Source organism: Lutra lutra, chromosome 11 (assembly GCF_902655055.1).
Source record: "Lutra lutra chromosome 11, mLutLut1.2, whole genome shotgun sequence".
Lineage (NCBI taxonomy): Eukaryota > Metazoa > Chordata > Mammalia > Carnivora > Mustelidae > Lutra > Lutra lutra.
The window spans coordinates 10,245,543-10,270,965 of record NC_062288.1 but is presented as its reverse complement, the minus strand read 5'-3'; the positions used below and the strand labels follow the sequence as shown (position 1 = coordinate 10,270,965).

Here is a 25,423-nt window from a genome sequence, read left to right as displayed (position 1 = left end):
AAACTTTTAAAAAACAAACGTATTATATTTGAGAAAAAGGAGACAAAATGGCTAATACCAAAGAACAAAAAGATAAAAGCATGGGAGTAAATACATAAGATTAAGAAAAAAATGAACTTAAATGTTTTCACAAAAAAAAAAAAAAAAAGTGAGGTGATACATTTATTAATTAACATGATGGAGGAGGAATCCTTTCACGGTATATATGCATATAAAATCATCATAATGTACCCTGTAAGTATCTTGTAATTTTGTCAATCATACCTCAACAAAGAGAGGTCATGATGTTGACATGTGGCCACTAGCGTAGAACACCCAGTGCCCATTCCATCACGTGCCCTCCTTAATGTCCATCGCCCAGTTAGTTACCCCATCCCCCCACCCACCTCCCCTCCAGCAACCCTGTTTGTTTCCCAGAGTTAAGAGTCTTTCATGGTTTGCCTCCCTCTCTGATTTCTTCCCATTCAGTCATCCCTCCCTTCCCCTATGATCCTCTGTGCTGTTTCTTATATTCTACCTTGAGTGAAACCATATAGTAATTGTCTTTCTCTGACTGACTTACTGACTGACTGCACTCAGCTCCAGTTCCATCCATGTCGATATAAATGGTAAGATTTCATCATTTCTGATGGCTGAGTAATATTCCACTGTGTATATACGAACCACATCTTCTTTATCCATTCCTCTGTCAATGGATATCTGGGCTCTTTCCACAGTTTGGCTATTGTGGACATTGCTGCTATAAACAATGGGGTGCATGTGCTCCTTCAAATCACTACCTTTGTATCTTTGGGGTAAATACCTACTAGTGCAATTACTGGGTCATAGGGTAGCTCTATTTTTAACTTCTTGAGAAACCTCCATACTGTTCCCATAACCTCTTATTTGTAACAGGCCGATCAACAGGCAAGGACCCTGGCATGAGTGACTCCCCCACCCCTTCTTAACCTGAGTTAAGAATGTTAATAAGAGGCTGTCCATATTCTTTCTGTCATAAGTATCTGTTAGTGATCAGAGGGAGACCATGATTACCTGGAGAGAGGGCCCAGTACCAATAAAAATGATTAACATTTAAAAAATATTAGTAAAATGTAAGATAAAAAAGACAACAACTAGTTTAAGAGAGCACCAGGCTACCACTTCCTGACCTGAATTTACAAATCCCATTTCAAACATCTGTAAAGGGGCACCTGGGTAGCTCAGTTGCTCAGCGTCTGACTTCAGCTCAGATCCCAGGGTCCTGGGATCAGGTCCCTCATTGGGCTCCCTGCTCAGCGGGAAGCCTGCTTCTCCCTCTCCCACTACCCCTGCTTGTGTTCCCTCTCCCCGTGTGTGTGTGTGTGTGTGTGTGTGTGTGTGTGTCAAATTAAATAAATAAATGAAAGAATAAAGAACTTTACAAGAGATACTGTTATAAAAAAATAAAAATAAAAACAAAACATCTGTAAAGAAATACAAAGGAAATGACAGAAGATAGAGCCTGCTTTGAGCATTAACAATTTGCTAGAGTCTGGGAGAAATTTCTAATAAGCACGGCGTAAACGCAGACCGAGAAACACACCCATGGCCTCTGAAGGGGAAGAAACAGGAAATATGAGGGAAGAGGTTTCAGCTCCTCACCCCTCTCCACCACTCCAGAGCTGCTAGGTTGGCAGCAATCAGCAAATAGGCCGGCCCGTCCCACCCTGGGTAAGTCCTGAACAGCCACTCCCTTCCCCATCCAGAAGCTCTTCTTCTGCATCCATTTGGAGACTCCTGTCCTAGTAAGTACCACCCTGCAATAATTAGAGGCAAGACTGGCAGCGGCAACAACTGACTGTAAGAAGTAAAATAATGTGGAGAAAAGCGATTTGGATATTTCTGTTTATAGGAGTAACTTACTACCTCTGAAAACCAAGAGCAACGGGAATAAGGAGACACTGTCCTGAGAAAGAAATGGAAGAAATTTAGATAAGGAGAGATTTCAAGGAAACCTGAAAATGCAGTAGCAGAAGTGACATTTAGCCCAGGAGAAAAAGAGGAGAATTAACACGGTGGAAAAGCTGAATTCATAATGAGGAAGTTACAGTCAAGACTTGACAAGACGTGAAAAAGACAAAAATGCAGGTCATGCTCCAGTTCCATTCACCAGACTTACTGGCAAAAATTTTATATTACAAGAAAGAAAAGCAAATAGAAATCACTTCCCCAAAATTATACCTATAAAGAACAATGAATTCCCAAAGACAATGGAATAACAACAATGACTTCCTGAGAAACAAAGACTGTGCTCCAAGAAATCCATGAACAGCCAAACTGTGTAAACGCAGGAGGAGGCACTGTAAGTTTGGAGATTAAGTATTATTATATTATATAACCTACATAGCATTCCTGAAACATTATTTGAAGATACATTACACCTTATCAAAAAATAAACCCAAATTCCCTAGAAATAATGGTATATTTGGACTGACAGCATGCATGGAGGTCAATTAAATTAGTTACATCTAAGTAATTACTATTTATACAGTTACCAAATGAATGGAAACATCTAGTATTTTTTAAAAAGAATATATAAGGGCGCCTGGGAGGCTCAGTGGGTTAAAGCCTCTGCCTTCGGCTCAGGTCGTGATCTCAGGTTCCTGGGATCGAGGCCCACACTGGACTCTGTGCTCAGCAGGGAGCCTACCTACCCCTCTCTCTCTGCCTGCCTCTCTGCCTACTTGTGCTCTCTGTCAAATAAACAAATAAAATCTTAAAAAATATATATATATATATAAAATATTTAAATTTATAATATGGCCGGGTATTAGAGTCAAGATGGCGGAGAAGTAGCAGGCTGAGACTACTTCAGGTAGCGGGAGATCAGCTAGATAGCTTATCTAAAGAGTGCAAACACCTACAAATCCAACGGGAGATCGAAGAGAAGAACAACTATTCTAGAAACAGAAAATCAACCACTTTCTGAAAGGTAGGACTGGCGGAGAAGTGAATCCAAAGCCACGGGAAGACAGACCGCGGGGGGAGGGGCCGGCTCCCGGCAAGCGGCGGAGCAACGGAGCACAAAATCAGGACTTTTAAAAGTCTGTTCCGCTGAGGGACATCGCTCCAGAGGCTTAACCAGGGTGAAGCCCACGCGGGGTCAGCGTGGCCTCAGGTCAGGCAGGGTCACAGAAGGATCGGGGGTGTCTGAGGGTCGAAGAGCTTACAAGGTATTAGAACGGGGAATCCGGCTACAGAGACGGGGCCGAGGAGTGAGCTCTCAGCTCGGGGTTACCGTGAACCGGTTGCAGGCTCGGTGAGCTTGGAGCACGGCCAGAGGCCAGGCAGATGGGAGTAATTGGGCGCATAGGGCTCACTGAAGAGTGGTGCACTGGGCTCTCGGCTCCTGTGGGCCAGAGACCGGGAGGCTGCCATCTTCATTCCCACCCTCCGGACCTCTACAGAAAGCGCTCAGGGAACAAAAGCTCCCGAAAGCAAACCCAATCAGATTACTCGGAGCCCGGCCCCTGGTAAGGGCGGTGCAACTCCGCCTGGGGCAAAGAGACTTGAGAATCACTACAACAGGCCCCTCCCCCAGAAGATCAACAAGAAATCCAGCCAGGACCAAGTTCACCTACCAAGGAGTGCAGTTTCAATACCAAGGAAAGCAGCAGAATTCCAGAGGAGGAGAAAGCAAAGCACGGAACTCATGGCTTTCTCCCCATGATTCTTTAGCCTTGCAGTTAATTTTTTTTTTCTTTTTCAATTTTTTTGCTCTTCTTCTGCTATTTTTTTTAACTTTTACCCTTTTCTTTTTTAACGTTTTTTAACTAGTTTATCTAATATATATATTTTTTTTTCTTTTTTATATTTTTCGTTATTCGTTTTCTTTTTTTAATTGTTTTTTTTTTTCTTTTTTCTTTCTGAACCTCTTTTTATCCCCTTTCTCCCCCCTCACGATTTGGGATCTCTTCTGATTTGGTTAAAGCATATTTTCCTGGGGTTGTTGCCACCCTTTTAGTATTTTACTTGCTGCTTCATATACTCTTAGCTGGACAAAATGACAAGGCGGAAAAATTCACCAATTATAAAAAAAAAAAAAAAAGAACAAGAGGCAGTACCGAAGGCTAGGGACCTAATCAATACAGACATTGGTAATATGTCAGATCTAGAGTTCAGAATGACGATTCTCAAAGTTCTAGCTGGGCTCAAAAAAGGCATGGAAGATATCAGAGAAACCCTCTCCGGATATATAAAAGCCCTTTCTGGAGAAATAAAAGAACTAAAATCTAACTAAGTTGAAATCAAAAAAGCTATTAATGAGGTGCAATCAAAAAGGGAGGCTCTCACTGCTAGAATAAATGTGGCAGAAGAGAGAATTAGCGATATAGAAGACCAAATGACAGAGAATAAAGAAGCTGAGCAAACGAGGGACAAACAGCTACTGGACCACAAGGGGAGAATTCGAGAGATAAGTGACACCATAAGACGAAACAACACTAGAATAATTGGGATTCCAGAAGATGAGGAAACAGAGAGGGGAGCAGAAGGTATATTGGAGAGAATTATTGGAGAGAATTTCCCCAATATGGCAAAGGGAACAAGCATCAAAATCCAGGAGGTGCAGAGAACCCCCCTCAAAATCAATAAGAATAGGTCCACACCCCGTCACCTAATAGTAAAATTTACAAGTCTTAGTGACAAAGAGAAAATCCTGAAAGCAGCCCGGGAAAAGGAGTCTGTAACATACAATGTTAAAAATATTAGATTGGCAGCAGACTTATCCACAGAGACCTGGCAGGCCAGAAAGAGCTGGCATGATATATTCAGAGCACTAAATGAGAAAAACATGCAGCCAAGAATACTATATCCAGCTAGGCTATCATTGAAAATAGAAGGAAAGATTAAAAGCTTCCAGGACAAACAAAAACTGAAAGAATTTGCAAACACCAAACCAGCTCTACAGGAAATATTGAAAGGGGTCCTCTAAGCAAAGAGAGACCCTAAAAGTAGTAGATCAGAAAGAAACAGAGACAATATACAATAACAGTCACCTTACAGGCAATACAATGGCACTAAATTCATATCTCTCAATACTTACCCTGAATGTTAATGGGCTAAATGCCCCAAACAAAAGACACAGGGTATCAGTATGGATAAAGAAACCAAACCCATCTATATGTTGCCTACAAGAAACTCATCTTAAACCCGAAGACACCTCCAGATTTAAAGTGAGGGGGTGGAAAAGAATTTACCATGCTAATGGACATCAGAAGAAAGCAGGAGTGGCAATCCTTAGATCAATTAGATTTTAAGCCAAAGACTATAATAAGAGATGAGGAAGGACACTATATCATACTCAAAGGAACTGTCCAACAAGAAGATCTAACAATTTTAAATATCTATGCCCCTAACGTGGGAGCAGCCAACTATATAAACCAATTAATAACAAAATCAAAGAAACACATCGACAAGAATACAATAATAGTAGGGGACTTTAACACTCCCCTCACTGAAATGGACAGATCATCCAAGCAAAAAATCAACAAGGAAATAAAGGCCTTACATGATACACTGGACCAGATGGACATCACAGATATATTCAGAACTTTTCATCCCAAAGCAAAAGAATACACATTCTTCTCTAGTGCACATGGAACATTCTTCAGAATAGATCAAATCCTCGTTCCTAAATCAGGTCTCAACCATTATCAAAAGATTGGAATCATTCCCTGCATATTTTCAGACCACAATGCTCTGAAGCTAGAACTCAATCACAAGAGGAAATTTGGAAAGAACCCAAATACATGGAGACTAAACAGCATCCTTCTAAAGAATGAATGGGTCAATCAGGAAATTAAAGAAGAACTGAAAAAATTCATGGAAACAAATGATAATGAAAACAATGGTTCAAAATGTGTGGGACACAACAAAGGCAGTCCTGAGAGGAAAATATATAGCGGTACGAGCCTTTCTCAAGAAACAAGAAAGGTCTCAGGTACACAACCTAAACCTATACCTAAAGGAGCTGGAGAAAGAACAAGAAAGAAAGCCTAAACCCAGCAGGAGAAGAGAAATCATAAAGATCAGAGCAGAAATCAATGAACTAGAAACCAAAAAAACAATAGAACAAATCAACGAAACTAGGAGCTGGTTCTTTGAAAGAATTAGTAAGATTGATAAACCCCTGGCCAGATCAAAAAGAAAAGAGAAAGAACCCAAATAAATAAAATCATGAATGAAAGAGGAGAGATCACAACTAACACCAAAGAAATACAGACAATTATAAGAACATACTATGAGCAACTCTACGCCAACAAATTTGACAATCTGGAAGAAGTGAATGCATTCCTGGAGACATATAAACTACTACAACTGAACCAAGAAGAAATAGAAAACCTGAACAGACCCATAACCAGTAAGGAGATTGAAACAGTCATCAAAAATCTCCAAACAAACAAAAGCCCAGGGCCAGACGGCTTGCCGGGGGAATTCTACCAAATATTTAAAGAAGAACTAATTCCTATTCTCCTGAAACTGTTCCAAAAAATAGAAATGGAAGGAAAACTTCCAAACTCATTTTATGAGGCCAGCATCACCTTGATCCCAAAACCAGACAAGGATGCCAACAAAAAAGAAAACTACAGACCAATATCCTTGATGAACACAGATGCAAAAATTCTCGCCAAAATACTAGCCAATAGGATTCAACAGTACGTTAAAAGGATTATTCACCACGACCAAGTGGGATTTATTCCAGGGCTGCAAGGTTGGTTCAACATCCTCAAATCAATCAATGTGATACAACACATTAATAAAAGAAAGAACAAGAAACATATGATACTCTCCATAGATGCTGAAAAAGCATTTGACAAAGTACAGCATCCCTTCCTGATCAAAACTCTTCAAAGTGTAGGGATAGACGGCACATACCTCAATATTATCAAAGCCATCTATGAAAAACCCACCACAAATATCATTCTCAATGGAGAAAAACTGAAAGCTTTTCTGCTAAGGTCAGGAACACGGCAGGGATGCCCATTATCACCACTGCTATTCAACATAGCTAGAAGTCCTAGCCTCAGCAATCAGACAACAAAAGGAAATTAAAGGCATCGAAATCGGCAAAGAAGAAGTCAAACTATCACTCTTCACAGATGATATGATACTATATGTGGAAAACACAAAAGACTGCACTCCAAAACTGCTAGAACTTGTACAGGAATTCAGTAAAGTGTCAGGATATAAAATCAATGCACAGAAATCAGTTGCATTTCTCTACACCAACAACAAGACAGAAGAAAGAGAAATTAAGGAGTCCATCCCATTTACAATTGCACCCAAAACTATAAGATACCTAGGAATAAACCTAACCAAAGAGACTAAAAATCTATACACAGAAAACTATAAAGTACTCATGAAAGAAATTGAGGAAGACGCAAAGAAATGGAAAAATGTTCCATGCTCCTGGATTGGAAGAATAAATATTGTGAAAATGTCTATGCTACCTAAATCAATCTACACATTTAATGCAATTCCTATCAAAGTACCATCCACTTTTTTCAAAGAAATGGAACAAATAATCCTAAAGTTTATATGGAAGCAGAAAAGACCTCGAATAGCCAAAGCAATATTGAAAAAGAAAGCCAAGGTTGGTGGCATCACAATTCCGGACTTCAAGCTCTATTACAAAGCTGTCATCATCAAGACAGCATGGTAGTGGCACAAAAACAGACACATTAGATCAATGGAACAGAATAGAGAGCCCAGAAATAGACCCTCAACTCTATGGTCAACTCATCTTAGACAAAGCAGGGAAGAATGTCCAATGGAAAAAAAGACAGCCTCTTCAATAAATGGTGTTGGGAAAATTGGACAGCCACATGCAGAAAAATGAAATTGTACCATTTCCTTACACCACACACGAAAATGGACTCAAAATAGATGAAGGACCTCAATGTGAGAAAGGAATCCATCAAAATCCTTGAGGAAAACACAGGCAGCAACCTCTTCGACCTCAGCCGCAGCAACTTCTTCCTAGGAACATCGCCAAAGGCAAGGGAAGCAAGGGCAAAAATGAACTATTGGGATTTCATTAAGATCAAAAGCTTTTGCACAGCAAAGGAAACAGTTAACAAAACCAAAAAACTGACAGAATGGGAGAAGATATTTGCAAACAACATATCAGATAAAGGGCTAGTGTCCAAAATCTATAAAGAACTTAGCAAACTCAACACCCAAAGAACAAATAATCCAACCAAGAAATGGGCAGAAGACATGAACAGACATTTCTGCAAAGAAGACATCCAGATGGCCAACAGACACATGAAAAAGTGCTCCATATCACTCGGCATCAGGGAAATACAAATCAAAACCACAATTAGGTATCACCTCACACCAGTCAGAATGGCTAAAATTAACAAGTCAGGAAATGACAGAAGCTGGTGAGGATGCGGAGAAAAGGGAACTCACCTACACTGTTGGTGGGAATGCAAGCTGGTGCAACCACTCTGGGAAACAGCGTGGAGGTTCCTCAAAATGTTGAAAATAGAGCTACCTTATGACCCAGCAATTGCACAAACGTAGTGATCCGAAGGGGCACGTGCACCGAATGTTTATAGCAACAATGTCTACAATAGCCAAACTATAAAGAACCTAGGTGTCCATCAACAGATGAATAGATAAAGAAGATGTGGTATATATACACAATGGAATACTATGCAGCCATCAAAAGAAATGAAATCTTGCCATTTGCGACGACGTGGATGGAACTAGAGGGTATCATGCTTAGCGAAATAAGTCAATCGGAGAAAGACAACTACCATATGATCTCCCTAATATGAGGGAGTGGAGATGCAACATGGGGGGTTAAGGGGGTAGGGGAAGATTTAATGAAACAAGATGGGATTGGGAGGGAGACAAACCGTAAGTGACTCTTAATCTCACGAAACAAACTGAGGGTTGCTGGGGGGAGGGGGATTGGGAGGGGGGGTGGGGTTATGGACATTGGGGAGGGTATGTGCTATGGTGAGTGCTGTGAAGTGTATAAACCTGGAGATTCACAGACCGGTACCCCTGGGGATAAAAATATATGTTTATAAAAAATAAAAAATTTAAAAACAAACAAACAAAAAAAACTTAGAACATCTCCACTGACCATGTTGTTCTAATTAAAATATATTGACATAAAAAAAAATTTATAATATGGCCTAAAATTCCAGAAAATTAATCCTAAAATGTGTATAAAACCAAGCAGAGGGACTCACTCATCATAACTGAGGTAAAAATACTGTTTTTTGTCTTGATATTGAGAGAGAAATCTGTAGAATTAAACGCATGAATCAAATTCACTAAGAAAAGTACATGCAAAGAAGCCTTTGCCAAAGGAACAACAACATATCAACTAACACAATAAATGTGAAGGGTTTAGACTCTCATTGTGGTAGGTGGGCTCCAAAGATGGCCCTCAGTAAACCACCCCTCCTCATTTTCACAGATGTGTCCCTTGAATCCAGGCTGGCCCTGTGACTCTCTTCAACCCGCCCAATGAGGCAGAACTCATGCGGGGGCAGTTACATGCCCCAGCTTGCAGAACTCATGCGGGGGCAGTTACATGCCCCAGCTTTCCGTTCAGCACTCTTGGGAGCCCGAAGCTGCCGAATCAGAAGTATGGTTACCTGCTGGGGAGACCTCATAAAAACACCAGGTGAAGCGACCACTCGGTGAAGGAGAGGTCTGAGACTAGATGGAGACAGACAGGGAGACAGACAGAAAGACATAGATGCCCCATTGTTCCGACATCCCATTTGAGCCCAGCTGTCCCTACCAACACACTAGGCACGTGAACGAGCAACCACAGACCTTCTCGTCTAGGCGAGCCACCAGACGGCCACAGTACCAGCAGAACACTGTGGAGCGGAGGGACCACCCCTGAATCAGGATGGACAATGAACGGTTCCAGTTTGAAGCCACTAGTTTAAGATGCTTTGTTATGCACCAACAGAAAACCAAAACAAGCTTGAAAAACTTTTCTAAAAGGATTTTTAAAACTCTGCAAAATATACCTTATTTTTAAGGACAACAATTTAAAAAGCAATAAAAGGCTTAAAAATAGAAGACTTGGCATATTCAAACAAAGACAAAGCAGAGTGGAAATATTTAAAGCATAGAATTTAAGGCAAAAAGACTTTAACTGACTCAAAGATAGAAAAAAATATAACAGCTATGATTAGTAGTAGCAAATAACTAACACTAAAATATATAAAGCCAATAACGACTAAAAATAAAATAAAAAAATTTAAAAGTACAGTATGAAACCAAAACGTCATTTTCCATCTTTAACAAATCCAATGGGAAAAAAAAAAAGGCAATCAAGAACTGGGACACCTGGGTGGCTCATTGCGTTAAGCCACTGCCTTCGGCTCAGGTCATGATCTCAGGGTCCTGGGATCAAGCCCCACATCGGGCTCTCTGCTCAGTGGGGAGCCTGTTTCCCTCTCTCTCTCTCTCTGCCTGCCTCTCTGCCTACTTGTGATCTCTTGCTCTGTCAAATAATAAAATGTTTAAAAAAATTTTTTTAAAAAGCAATCAAGAACCAAGAATTTTAATAACTTCTTACCTTGCAAGGTTCAGGGTGTGTGAGCTTACCCAGACGCAGACTTAAATACTTTGCTATTCCCTCAAAAAACTATCTATTGTTGGTAAAAATAACTGGCAGTTTCTTTTTAAGATGAACACATGCTATAATATAAACGAAAGAAAGAGTAATATTAGCTGTGGACTGACGGAAGGCCTCTCTGCCACGGCAACGTCTAAGCTAAGATGGAAGGTGTGATGTGAACACGAGGAGGGGCGAGTAAAGGCGGCTAAGGCCCTGAGGCAGCCACCAATTAGGTATGTTCAAGAAGCAGAAAACAGGCTGGTGTGCTAAATGAGGGCAGGCGGCCGGTCGGCAGGGTCTTCACCATATAGATCTTTTTAGGGTATCCTAGAGAGCGGATTTTGTTCCAAGTGTAATAAGATGCTGCTAAAGACTTCAATTAGGGGATGCTGTAGTCTGGCTGGCCTTTTCTTTTCTTTTTAAAGATTTCTCCAAAAGGGGCAGGAACAGAAGCATGAAACCCAAAGCTCCTGTGGTAGTCCACACTGACAATGACAGCCCCTTGGACTAGCTGTAGCAGTGACGATGCAAAGAAGTGAAAAGACTCGAAGTATGAAGCAGAACTAACAGGATTTGCTGATAAACTGGATATTGGAGGTCAGGGAAAGACAAGGCAGAGTGATTTCACAGAATTTATCACTACGATCCTTAAACCTCCTTACAAATACTTTGAGCATTCAAAATTTCCATGCAGTTAGACTTTAGAAAGGATCAAGAGTCATGGTAGAAAGCTTTAAATAGTAAACCATGATTTCTAAATTTGATTACTCATGAGGTCTCATCTGTCTGAAAAAAAAAAAAAGTTTCAAGGCCATTCTCTTACAGATTTGAAAACAAAACACAAAAGAGTATTTTCTGGCAATGGACTCTGATTCATAACCATTGTGCAAGTGAATATGTAAAGCAAACCCTATTAAATGTTTACTTCAGCATTTCTATCAAAAGCCTCCATTTTAGAAAAAGAAAGTATATAGAAAAATAAAACAATTTGGTACCAGTGATTAGAAATGGAATCTGGGATAACTGTGGTTGAATGTCCTTCCCTGAAACTCTCCCATCATTTTCACAGACTGAACGCTCTACCTGTTTTCCTTTTACCTCCCTGGCCTGCCCTCTTAAGTTTTTTATTGAAATCTATACCCTCTATCTGTTCTATATTGTCTCTCAGTCTGTGTTATGGGATGAATTGTGTGCTCTGCCCCCCAGTCATATGGTGAAGCCCTAATGTCCAGTACCTCAGAATATAACCATATTTGAAGATAAGGTCTTTAAAGAGGTAATTATGGGAGCACCTGGATCATTTGGTGGGTTAAGCCTCTGCCTTCAGCTCGGGTCATGGTCTCAGGGTCCTGGGATCGAGCCCCGCATTGGGCTCTTTGCTCGGCAGGGAGCCTGTTTCCCTTCCACCCTCTGCCTGCCTCTCTGCCTACTCGAGATCTCTGTCAAATAAATAAATCTTACCAAAAAATAAAGAGGTAATTACGTTACAATAAGGTCTTTATGGTAGGCTCTAATCAGATAAAGACTCCCTTGTAAGAGGAAATCTGGGCAGACATGCAAACAGGAAAGACCATGCAAAGACAAACAGAGAAGGTGTTACATTTACAAGCAGAGAAGATGACTCAAAGGAAACCAAACCTGATAACACCCTGATCTTGGATATCTACCCTCCAGGATTGGTGAGGGGATATACATATATTTTGTTGTTGTTGTTGTTTAAGCCATCCAGTCTCTTGCATTTTGTTATGAAAGTCCTAGACTATGACTAGTCCTAATGCACTCCATATACTCTCTTCTGCCCCCACTCTGATCTTCACCTAAGATCATACTCAAAGGCTTGAATTTGGATCAATCAAGATGATTCTCAAATCTCTACATCTTGGTCAGGCATCCCTTCTGTGCTTTAAACTAAATCTCTATTAAATACTTACACATGTGCCCAAGTAATCTCCTTCCCCCATCTTTCTCTGCTTTATGCCAGCTCTCTCCTTCCTGCATTCCCTACAGTGGTGGGTGGAAGCAACCCACTTACTTGGTGCCCAAGTAAGCTACCTGGGAATCATCTTTACAAAAAAAAAGGCTACCATGTATTTATTAAACATGTAAGAGCTTTACATACATCTTAAAACAACTAGAACTTTTATATACTTCTGGTGGAATGTAAGTTAGTAAAAGCACCATGGACTGTTCGGCAGTCACCAGAGACCCCAGACCCAGAGCTGCCACACATCCCTGCACTCAGCACCCCTGTACCACTAGACCCAGGTTCAGAGCACACTCCAATGTGCCACCAACTGCAGGTGAAGGTCTTCCCTTCTGCAATTAGTCCATAAATGTGGAAGAAGTGACTGCTGCTTCAAATACATAGATAGCTACAGTGATCACAAAGAAACAAGGAAATTAGTTAAAAATGGGCAAAGGACATGAACAGACATTTTTCAAAGAAAACATACAGATGACCAACAGATACATGAACAGATGCTCAGTATCAGCCATCATCAGGGAACTACAAGTCAAAACTACAATGAGGTATCACTTCATACCTATCATAATGGCTTAAACTAACAACACAGGAAACAACAGGTGTTGGCAGGGATGTGGAGAAAGGGGAATCCTCTTACACTGTTGGGAACGCAAACTGCTGTGGCCACTCTGGAAAACAGTATGGAGGTTCCTCAAAAAGTTAAAAACAGAACTACCCTATGACCCAGAAATTACACTACTAGGTATTTACCCAAAGGATATAAAAATACTCATTCGAAGGGATACATACACCCCAATATTTACAGCATTACCAACAATAGCCAAATTATGGGAAAAGCCCAAATGCCTAGTGACTCATGAATGGATAAAGAAATGTAGTATATGTACACACACACACACACACACACACACACACACCATGGAATGTTATTCAGCCACAAAAGAAGAATGAAATCAATCTTGCCATTTGCAATGACATGGATGGATAAAGAGTATTATGCTAAATCAGAGAATGACAAATACCTTATGATTTCACTCACATGTGGAATTTAAGAAACAAAACAATCATTTAGGAAAAAGAGGTACACCAAGAAACAGATTTTTTTTTTGAGAGAGAGAGAGAGAACAAAAGCAAGAGAAATCACAAGGGGAGAGGGAGAAGCAGACTTGCTGCTGAGCAGAGAGCCCAATACGGGGCTTGATCCCATGACCCTAAGATCATGACCTGAGCTGAAGGCAGACACTTAACCAACTGAGCCACCCAGGTGCCCCAAGAAACAGATTCATAACTACAGAGAACAAACTGATGGTAACCAGGAAGGAGGTGGGGAGGGGATGGTTTAAAAAGCTGATGGGGGGGCGCCTGGATGGCTCAGCGGGTTAAAGCCTCTGCCTTCGGCTCGGGTCATGATCCCAGGGTCCTGGGATCGAGCCCCACATCAGGCTCTCTGCTCAGCAGGGAGCCTGCTTCCCTTCCTCTCTCTGCCTGCCTCTCTGCCTACCTGTGATCTCTGTCTGTCAAATAAATAAAAATAAAATCTTTAAAAAAAATAAAATAAAATAAAATAAAAAGCTGATGGGAATTAAGGAGTGTATTTGTTATGAACACCAGGTGTTGTATGGAAGTGTTGAATCACTAAAGTAGACACCTAGAACTAATATTACACTGTATGTTAACTCACTGGAATTTAAATTAAAACTATTAAAATTAAAAAAAAAAAAAAGGAGACATGACACCACAAAAAGATCATAATAAACTTCCAGTAACTGACCTCCTCAAAATGAAGATAAAGAAATTGTCTTACAAAACCTTTTTAAAAACTGTTATAGTCAAAGAGCTGTAAGGAGACATAGATAAACAATTTAATAAAATCAGGAAAACAATACAAGAACAAAATGAGAACAGAGAGATGAAAAATATAAAAGAGAACCAAACAGAAATTTTGGAGCTTAAGAAGTGCTGAACTGACAAATTTAATACCTTCAGCAACAGACTCAGAGAGAAGAATCAGTAAACTCAATGACAAATCATGTGAAATTACCCAGAGGACTAAAAAGAAAAGAAAGTGAGAAAGAATGAGGAAAGCATGCAAAATTTATGGGACACCATTATGATAAATAAATGATGCAAAAGGGGGCTCCTGGGTGGCTCAGTGTGTTAAGCACATCCTTTGGCTCAGGTCATGACCCCAGGGTCCCCACATCAGGCTCCCTGCTCAGCAGGGAGTCTGTTCTTCTCCCTCTCCCTCTCCCCCGACCCCCACTCATGCTCACTTGCTGCCACTCTCAAAGAAATAAATAAATGATGCATATGAAAGTCCAAAAAAGAAGAGAGGAAAAAAGGGCAGAAAGTTTTTTTAAAGATATGATAGCTGAAAACTTTCCAAAATGGAGAGAGATTTGAACATCTAAGTTCTTAAAGTTCATAGATCTCTAAACAATCCAACGCCAAGATTATCTTCTGGAAGACACATTATAATACATTGTTCAAAATTTGGAGACAGAGAGAATCTTGAGACTAGCAGAGAAAAGATGGTTATCATCAACCCCATGGGATATCAGTGGCTTTCTAAGCCGAAATTTTATAGTTTCAGCTTAGGAACTGTGAGAGAGAGAATAGGATGATATATTCAAATTGTTGAAAGAAAAAAAAAAAAACCTGCCAACCAAGAATATTTTATCCAGCAAAGTCCGCCTTCAGAAATAAAGAAGAGGTAAAGATATTCTCAGACAAAAGAAAAGCTGGGGGAGTTATGCAACAGAGATCTACATTACCAATAATGTTGAATAAGATTTCAAGCTAAAAAATCAGAATGCTGAATAGTAGTAACATGAAACACAAGGTAAAGTTAAGTTCACAGTCAAATACAGAAAACTCCCATAGTGTAATATAGTGGTCTGTAAATCACTTAACTCCAGTATAAAAGACAGAAGTATTAAAAATAACTATAGGTATAATAATTAATAGATATACACTATGAAAAAGTAAAATGCAGGGGGAGTAAAAGGGTAGAGCTTTTTGTATGCAATTGAAACTATGTTGCAATGTTTAAAATAGACTTTTAAATATCTGTAAAATATTTTATGGAAGCCCAGATGTCCATCAACAGATGAATAAAGAAGAGGTGAGATATACACACACACACACACACACACACACACAAACAATGGAATATGACTCAGCCTTCCAAAAGAATGAAACCTTGACATTTGCAATGATGTGGATGGAACCAGAGGGTATTACACTAAGCGAAATAAGTCAGAGAAAGACAAATACCATATGATTTCACTCATATGTGGAATTTAAGAAACAAAACAGATGAACATAGGGGAAGGGGAAGAAAAATAAGATAAAAACAGGGAGGCAAACCATAAAACTCTTAACTACAGGGAAGAAACAGGGTTGCTGGAGGGGAGGGGAGTGGGGGATAGGGTGATTGGGTGATGGGCATTAAGGAGGGCATGTGATGCAATGAGCACTGGGTGTTATACACAGCTAGTGAATCACTAAACTCTCCCCCTGAAACTAATAATACACTATATGTTAACTAAGTTCAATTTTAAAAAAATTACAGAAGGCTCATGGAAATAACAACCAAAAATCTACATAGGTACATAAAAGATTTAATAAAGGAAGCCAAGGTGTACCACTACAGAAAGTTATTACAAGAAAAAAAAAAAAAAAAAAACCAGCAAGAGAGAAAGAAAGGAACAAAAGTACTACGAACAACCAGAAAAAAATTATAAGATGGTATTATTAAGTAGCCATCTACAAATATTACTTTAAATATAAATGAGTTAAATTCTCCAATCAAAGGAAAAGAGTGGCTATATGCACAAAAATAAGACACAATTATATGCTGCCTATAATACACTCTTTAATACTTAAAGACACAAATGGAAACCAAAAAAGAACAGATAGCTAACCTTATTATCACACAAAATTAACTTTAAGTCAAAACTTAAGAAACAAAGGTCATTATATAATGATAACGGGGTCATTTAATCAAGAGGATGTTAACAATTGTAAATATATACGCACTCAACAGTGGAGTTCCTAACATAGAATACATATATAGGATGTATTAGACAACAGTGCAATAATAGTGGAGGACTTTAAAATCCCACTTTACAATACACAGATGATCCAGACAGTAAATTAATTGGGAAACGGGACTCAAACTGTACTTTAGACCAAATGGACCTACCAGACATACAGAACATACATTCAACAGCAGCAGCATATACCTTCTTTTCATAGGCACATAGGACATCCCCAAAAATGGATCATATGTTAGATCACAAATCTTATATTTTAAGAAGATTTAAATCATACCACTCTGACCATAATGCTATGAAACTGGAAGTCAATAAAAGGAGGAAACCTAGAAAATTCACAAATGTGTGGAAATTAAACAACTCACGCCTGCAGAACAAATGTGTCAAAGAAGAAATAAAAGATTAACTTGAGGGGCGCCAGGGTGCTCAGTGATTAAAGCCTCTGCCTTCGGCTCAGGTCATGATCTTAGGGTCCTGGGATCGAGCCCCGCATCGGGCTCTCTGCTCAGCGGGGAGCCTGCTTCCTTTCCTCTCTCTGTCTACCTGCCTCTCTGCCTACTTGTGATCTCTGTCAAATAAATAAAATCTTTTAAAAAAGATTAACTTGAAACAAATGAAAAAGTAAACATAACATACTAAATTTATGTAATGTAGCAAAAACAGTTGTAACTGGGAGGTTTATAGCAATAAACATCATATTAAGAAAAGCTCCCAAATAAACAACCTAACTGCATACCTCAAGGAATGATAAGAACAAAGCCCATGTTAGCAGGTGGAAAGAAATAACAAAGATCAGGACAAAAATAAATGAAACTGAAACAAATATAACAATAGAAAAGCACAAGAAAACTATAAGCTGGTTTCTCTAAGAGGTAAACAAAATTGATAAAACTTTAGCTAGAATAACCAACAAAAAAGAGAAAACTCAAATAAATAAAATTAGAAATGTAAGAGGAAACATTACAAGTGATACTACAGAAATATATATAATCATAAAGACTTCCATTAACAATTACATATACAAAAGAATAGATACTATACAAGAAATAAAATTTCCTAGAAACACATATTTTACCAAGAATGAATCAGGAAAGAAAAAAGCCCAAAAAACAAAACTGAACAGACCCGGGCACCTGGGTGGCTCAGTCGTTAAGCGTCTGCCTTTGGCTCAGGTCATGATACCAAGGTCCTAAAATCAAGCCCCACATTGGCTCCCTGCTCAGTGCAAAGCCTGCTTCTCCCTCTCCCGCTCCTTCTGCTTGTGTTCCCTCTCTCACTGTGTCTGTCAAATAAATAAAATCTTAAAAAAAAAAAACAAAAACTGAACAGACCCATTATGAGTAAAGAGATTGAATTAGCAATCAAAAACCTCCCAACACAGAAAGCCCCAGGACCAGATGGCTTAACTGGCTAATTCTACCAGAATGAAAGAAAATTTAATGCCAATCCCTCTCAAACTCTTCCAAAAAACTGAAAAGGAGGGAACACTTCAAATCTCATTCTATAAAGCCACAGTAGTACTGTGATTCCAAAGCTATATAAGCGTACTACAAGAAAATTATAGACCAATGATCCAATGAATATAGATGGAAAAATTATCAACAAAATATTAGCAAAGTGAATTTAAGAACACGTTAAGTGTTCTTTTCTATGACGAAGAAGGATTTATTCCTGGATGCAAGGATGGTTCAGCATATGAAAATCAGTAAGTGTAATACATCGCACTAATGGATGACAGATAAACGTCACATGATCATATCAACAGATGCAGAAGCAGCATTTCATAAAATACAACATCCTTTCATGATTAAAAATGTTCAACAGATTGGTTATACAAAGCACACACCTAACATAATAAAGGCCATATACAACAAACCCACAGCTACCATCATATTCAATAGTGAAAAATGGAAAGCTTTTCTTCTAACATCAGGAATAACACAAGGATGCCCACTATAACCAGTCCTATTCCACATATTACTAGGAGACCCAAATGGACAATCAGTCAAGAAAAGGAAATAAAAAACAACCAAATCAAAAAAGAACTAAAATTATTGTTATTTTCAGGTAACATGATTTTTTTATATAGAAAACTGGAAAGATTCAACACAAAACTGCTGGAACTAGTTAAAAATTCAGTAGTTTCAGGGTATAAAATCAACATAGAAAACCAGTTACGTTTCGCACTAATAATGAAACAACCAAAAGAAAAAAAAGGAAAGAAAGAAACCCCTATCCCATTAACAATAGCTTAAAAAAAAAAAAAAAAACCCAAATACAAAAAAAAAAAAGGCAAAGAAAGAAAAAGAGCTAAAAATGAAAAGTGTAAGACTTTTTTTAAAAGAAATCAAAGAAGAAACAAATGGAAAGACATTCCATGTTCATCAACTAAAATAATATCATTAGCTGTCCATACTACTTAATCACTATCAAAATCCCAATGGCATTTTGCACAGAAGCAGAAAAAACAATCTTAAAATTTGTGTGGAAATGCAGAAGACCCTGAATAGCCAAAGCAATCCTGAGAAAGTACAAAAAAATAGAGAAATGTATTTCCTGATTTCAAACTGTACTACAGATCTACAGTAACTACAACAATATGGTTTGGCATAAAAATAGACACATAGACCAAGACAACAGACTAGAGTGCCCAGAATTAATACCCAACATATAGAATCAACTAATATACTGTAAGGGAGCCAAGAACAGTCTATGGGGAAAGTATAGTCTCTTCAACAAATGCTGCTGAGAAAACTGGATAAACACAAACAGAACAATGAAACTGGACTCCTAATTTATAAAACTCAAAAAAATTAACTCAAAATATATCAAAGACTGAAACATACGACTTGACACCACAAAACACTCAGAAGAAAACAGGGAAATAGCTCCCTGATGTGAGTCTTGGAAATGGTTTTCTGCATATGATACCAAAAGCAAAGCAACAAAACCAAAATCAACAAGTTTAACTATAGCAAACTTGAAAGCTTCTGGACAGCAAAAGAAACAATCAATAAAATGAAAAGGCAACCTACAGAACGCTAGGATATTTTTGCCAATAGCAGAATACACATTATTCTCAAGTGCACATGGAACATTCTCAAGGACTGTAGGTGAGGCCACAAAATGAGTCTCAATAAATTTAAGAAGATTGAATGAAATCATATATCTTTTCCAACAATGATATGAAAATAGAAATCAATTGCAAAGAAAAAACAAAAACATGTGGAGACTAAACAACATGCTACTAAACAACCAATAGGTCAATGAAATCAAACAGGAAATAAAAAAATATCTTGAGACAAATGAAAATGAAAACACATTTCAAAATCTATGGAACAGAAAAAAGCAGTTCTAATGATTAAATTTATAATGATACAGGCCTTACTCACCTAAAGAAACAAGATAATCTCTTAATAAACAATCAAATTTATACCTAGAGAATGAAAAAAAAAGGGGGAAAAAGCACAAAGTTAGTAGAGGGAAAGAAATAATAAAGATTAGAGTGTAAATAAATTAAATAGAGACTAAAAAACAACAGAGAAGATTGCTGAAACTAAGAGCTGACTTTTTGAAAAGAAACAAAACTGATAACCCTTTAGCCAAGTCATCAAGAAAATGAGTGGTTCCAAATAAATAACATTAGAAAAGAAAGTTATAATTGATACCACAGAAATACAAAGGACCAAAAGAGACTACTATGAAGAGTTATATGCCAACACTTAGAAAACCTAGACAAAAATGACTGAATCATTAAGAATTAGAAAATATGAATACACTAGTAACTAAATTGAATCAGTAATTAAGAAAAACAAAACAAAACAGAAAAGAAAACAAAAACCTCCTAGCAAACAAGTCTAGAACCAGACAGCTCCACAGGTAAATTCTACCCAACTTTTGAAGAAAAGTTAGGACTATCCTTTTCAAACTATTCCAAAAAATTTAAGAAGGAATGCTTCTAAATACATTTAATGAGGCCAGCATTACCCTGCTACTAATCCAGAAAAAGACATTACAAAAAAAAGAAAATTACAGACCAATATCCCTGATGAACACAGATGCAAAAATCCTCAACAAAACATAAGCAAAATGAATTTTAAAAAATACATCAAACAGATTATACACCATGATCCAGTGGGATTTATTCCAGGGATGCAAGGATGGTTCAATATCCACAAATCAATGTGATTCACCACATTAACAAAATGAAAGACAAAAACCATACAAACATCTCAAAAGATGGAGACAAAATAGAATGACAAAATTCAACATAAATTTGTGATAAAAAACTCTCCACAACGTGGGTATAGAGGAAACATGCCTCAACATAATAAAGACAATATGTGACAAACACACAGCTAACATCATACTCCTCAGTGAAAATCTAAATGCTCTTCCTATAAGATGAGGTATATGACAAGGACCCATTTTCACAACTTTTATTTAATAGCAATTAAGCAAAAAAAATTTAAAAAGAAGAGCATCCTCATTTGAAAGAAGTAAAATTTCACTATATCCAGATGACATGATACTAAGACCCTAAAGTCCCCACCAAAAAACTATTAAAACTAACAAATTCAGCAAAGTTGCAGGATACTAAAATTAATCTGTTACATTTTTATACACTAATAACAATCAGAAAGAGAAATTAAGAAAACAAAAACCATCCTAAAATTTCTATGGAGCCACAAAAGATCCCAAATAGCCAAAGCAATCTTGGGAAAGAAAACAGCTTGAGGTATCACAGTCCCTAGAGGAATCAAATTCTACTACAAAGCTACAGTAATCAAAATGGTATGTTACAGGCATAAAACAGACAAATTGATCAACTAAAGTGAACAAGTAACTCAGGAATAAACCTACATATATGCCATATATTTATGCAAAAGGAGGCAAGAATATACAATGGGGAAGTCTCCTCAATAAACAGCATTAGGAAAACTGGACTGCTAAATGCGGAAGAATGAAACCGGACCAGTTTCTCACACCATATACATAAATAAACGCCAAATGGATTAAAGACCTGATGTCATAAAACTCTTAGAAGAAAATACAGGCAGTTAACTTTCTGATATTGATCTTAGCAACATTTTGTCAGATATGTCTCCTCAGGGAAGAACAATAAAAGGGACTACATTAAACTAAAGGAGGAGGGATTGTGGTGGTGATGACAGACCAAATAGATAAGAACATTAAGTGGTATAATATTCGAGTTATAAAATAAGTTAAACACAGGATGTAATGTACAGCACAGGAAATACAGTTAATAGTATTGTAAGAATTCTGTATAGTGACAGATGGTAACTAGACATTGTAGTGACCATTTTGTAATGTATATAAATACTGAATCACTGTTATACACGTGAACTAGTACAAAATTGTACGTCAACTATTCTTCAATTAAAAAGATCCTAAAAGGGCGCCTGGGTGGCTCAGTGGGTTAAGCCGCTGCCTTCGGCTCAGGTCATGATCTCAGGGTCCTGGGATCGAGGCCCGCATCGGGCTCTCTGCTCAGCAGGGAGCCTGCTTCCCTCTCTCTCTCTCTCTGCCTGCCTCTCCGTCTACTTGTGATCTCTCTCTGTCAAATAAATAAATAAATAAATAAATAAATAAATAAATAAATCTTAAAAAAAAAAAAAAGATCCTAAAAAATTAAATTTAAAAAATAAGGTAAAATAATAAAAATTTAGGAGGCAAAAAAAAAAAGATAAAATTGAAGACAGTAGTATTTCTAATGGGGAGGTAAAATTTTACCTCTGCCATCTTAGAGTATCCAGCTGGACCTGAGAACTAAACTGACTTAGGACATACTAACAGAAGAAAAGCATATAAATCTTGGTACATGTACACAGAAGTCTTCAAAAGGAAATGAAGACCTAAAGAACTGGCAAAACCCAAGTGTTTCTATATTAGATTGAACAAGGACAGACAATTGTGGAAAAAGTAAGATATATTGCAAACATAAAGGAAAATAGGAATTATTTTAACCAGGTCTCTTTGCACAGAATACTCGGTCTCAACTTCTGACTTTGGTGATAAGAATGTTTCCTCCCTGCATAGGGAGGGCATCTTTCACTTGGGAGATCAGAGCACCCTTCTTTGTACCTCTTGTTTTTCAAGTGCCTTTAGCTAAAAGTAATCCTTATGTCAAAGTGGCATATTCTTAGTTGACATATTCTGCTACTCTTCGATAGTATTCTAGGTTCTCATATTGTTCTTACATTAGGTGATCCATTCATAGAAATCCACAACTTACATATGTGATACATAGGTTCTTTTGCATGTATTTTAATGTATATGAAAAAATATCTTTAAAATATAAAATATGCCAAACATACAGTAAATGTCCAAGAAATATTAACTATTTTCAATGTGAGGGGAAAGTTCGTACTTAATAGCAGAATTCAATCATGGTCTCTATAAAATAGGACCTATTTTTTAAGGATAAAAAAACTTGATGAAATAGATAAAAATGTTCACAACTTCTAGGTGATGAGACGCAGTTAATTTTTTCTGAATCTCCATATTTGTCTGTACTTTCAAATCTTCTGCATTAAGCATGCTTAAATCACTAAGAGTAACAACAGAAATAAATGGAACAATGAATACAATGTCTCATGCACATTATGCACTTAAGTATCTGTCATAGTATAAAGAAAAATAATTATCTCATTTTTAAAAATATTATCAATAAACAATGAATCTTGGAACACTGAAAAAATAAATTAAAACCTAAAAAAATAATAAATAAATAAATAAATGTATGTTATCAAACTGCTAAATGGCTTTCCTGCACCATTTTATCCTCGCAAAGTCACCTGAAGACCAAGACAGGATATATTCTAAAGGAACCTTGTGCTCCTCTGCACGGCTTATTAATAGTTTAGCTAACTCCTTGGTTAGTTAGCATATCACGAAGATAGTGCAGAAACACAGCAGTGGGACTAAATACCTACTCCATTCTTCATTTAATCTCTCTGGGCCTATAAACCATAAAGCCCCTGCAGTTCTGCTGTAAAGAACAATGGAGATATTATAAAAACCATCTGTAATCTGCAAAGGGCAAGGCAGTTGAGAGTTGCCCGTACCATCCCATACTTCTTCATCTTGCGGGGTATAATCAGGTTTGTAACCCCAGTGACTATCAAAGAGTTGCTGAATCAAAAAAGAGGTTCAATAATGGCTTCTTAAATAGAATTTCTTAATGTGTCTTCCTCCTCCACCACCCAATAGTAGCTCTAACACTTCTGCTTTATAGATTATAAACCTCCAACGACTAAGATGGTCTTTAATAAAAATCAAAACTATTCTTAAAATTCATCTCTGGGTAAGCTTTTCTTCTGTCCTATGTGTGTTATATCTTCCTAACAATACCCTGTGTTTACCCACAAGTAGAAACTGTATGAACTTGTCTTGGGTTCAGCATAATACAATGTTTGACAAATTAAGCATTTTAATACACAAAAGGGAATCTTTCTTTCTTGTTCCAAAAGTAAAAGCTCAATAGCTTTCAGGAGGAGTTGGGAGAAATTACCCTAAACACATAAAACTGGTGATACTACCGTAGGCAAATCTGATGATAAGCCACTCTTTGTGTTATAAAAGAATGAACATAGCAACATGCTTTGTTCATAATTTCAGCCTGACGTAATCCGTAAGTTGAAGTGCATGATTTGTGACCAATGGACCTGAGTCAAGGACAAGATTTCCTTGATGAATAGGCTTTACTGAGTTAGTCACAGAGGCAGTAAATATACACAATTCAGTAATAGGGCTTATCTTCAGGATTTTTAAGGGCAGGCTTCCCATGACCACTCTCATTCCAACCCAGTCTGTGCTTTCCACGCTGAACCATGGCATAAGTATTAGGCATTTTCAAAACTACTGATAAACTGATAGAGTTGCTTGGTTGAAGGCAATTTTAAAGGTTAAAGGTTATTAGCCAAGTTTATTTTTCAACAGATACTACTTTGTTTTTCTTAGATACCGTTAATACAAGAGTAGCCCTTCATGGGTTTTTTTCTTCTCAACACACATGCCACATGATATTTAAATTCACAAAAACATGCCAGGCTATAGACTAAGTAAGTGCATTCACAGTAACACCATCTCCTTCTCCCACACTCAAGGAAATGAGTCAAAAACTATTATAGTCAAAATAGTCAAAATAGTCAAAAACTATTATAAAATTAATCCAATTCCTAGAATTAACAAATTACCTGCTGAATATCTCATGATCATTCACTACTCTGAATTATAAGGGGATGATGTAAAATAGGGAAAGTTAATTACACATTGCCGTGGGGGGTGGGAGGGGGCGGGGAGTGCTACTGGTACACAGTTCAAGAGAATTTACATAAAAAATCTTATCAAGGAATCTTATAATGAATTTGAATAAAGCCAGATGCTAATCAGTGGCTCACTTGTACAACTGGAATAAAATAATGTACTGCTCTGTTGATTCCTTTACCATTAAAAGCCCTTTAACAGATTTCTAAAAATTGTTACCCATTAATATTTCATATTCATATTGGAACCTACAATTCTAAGAACAAGTTTCCAGAGCCTTTTTTGTGTAGGAGTTGGGAGGAGCCATTCAAAACAGATAGTAATTCTTTCTATCACATGTACTTTACCAAAACTTACTGCTAATTCCTCTGCTGATTTCAAAGGGTTTGGAAAGACTAGAGTGGAATTGAGGGGACTAGAGAATCAGGCTAATCTAGAGACCCATCAATATTAAATCTTTCAGAATCAGCT

General features: G+C 37.7%; 1 protein-coding gene across 4 annotated transcripts in view; it reads right to left on the bottom strand.

The window, feature by feature from the left end:
• Positions 1–25,423, bottom strand: part of LOC125080810 (cytochrome c oxidase assembly factor 1 homolog) — a 101,956-nt gene that overhangs the window by 14,012 nt on the left and 62,521 nt on the right. For 2 of the 4 annotated variants that reach the window (XM_047694915.1, XM_047694919.1), the window contains exon 2: positions 20,056–20,099. The exons of the other annotated variants lie outside the window; for them this stretch is intronic. In XM_047694915.1, the coding sequence (XP_047550871.1) occupies positions 20,056–20,099 (44 nt within the window). The remainder of the gene's footprint in view (positions 1–20,055; positions 20,100–25,423) is intronic. 4 annotated transcript variants of the gene reach the window in all.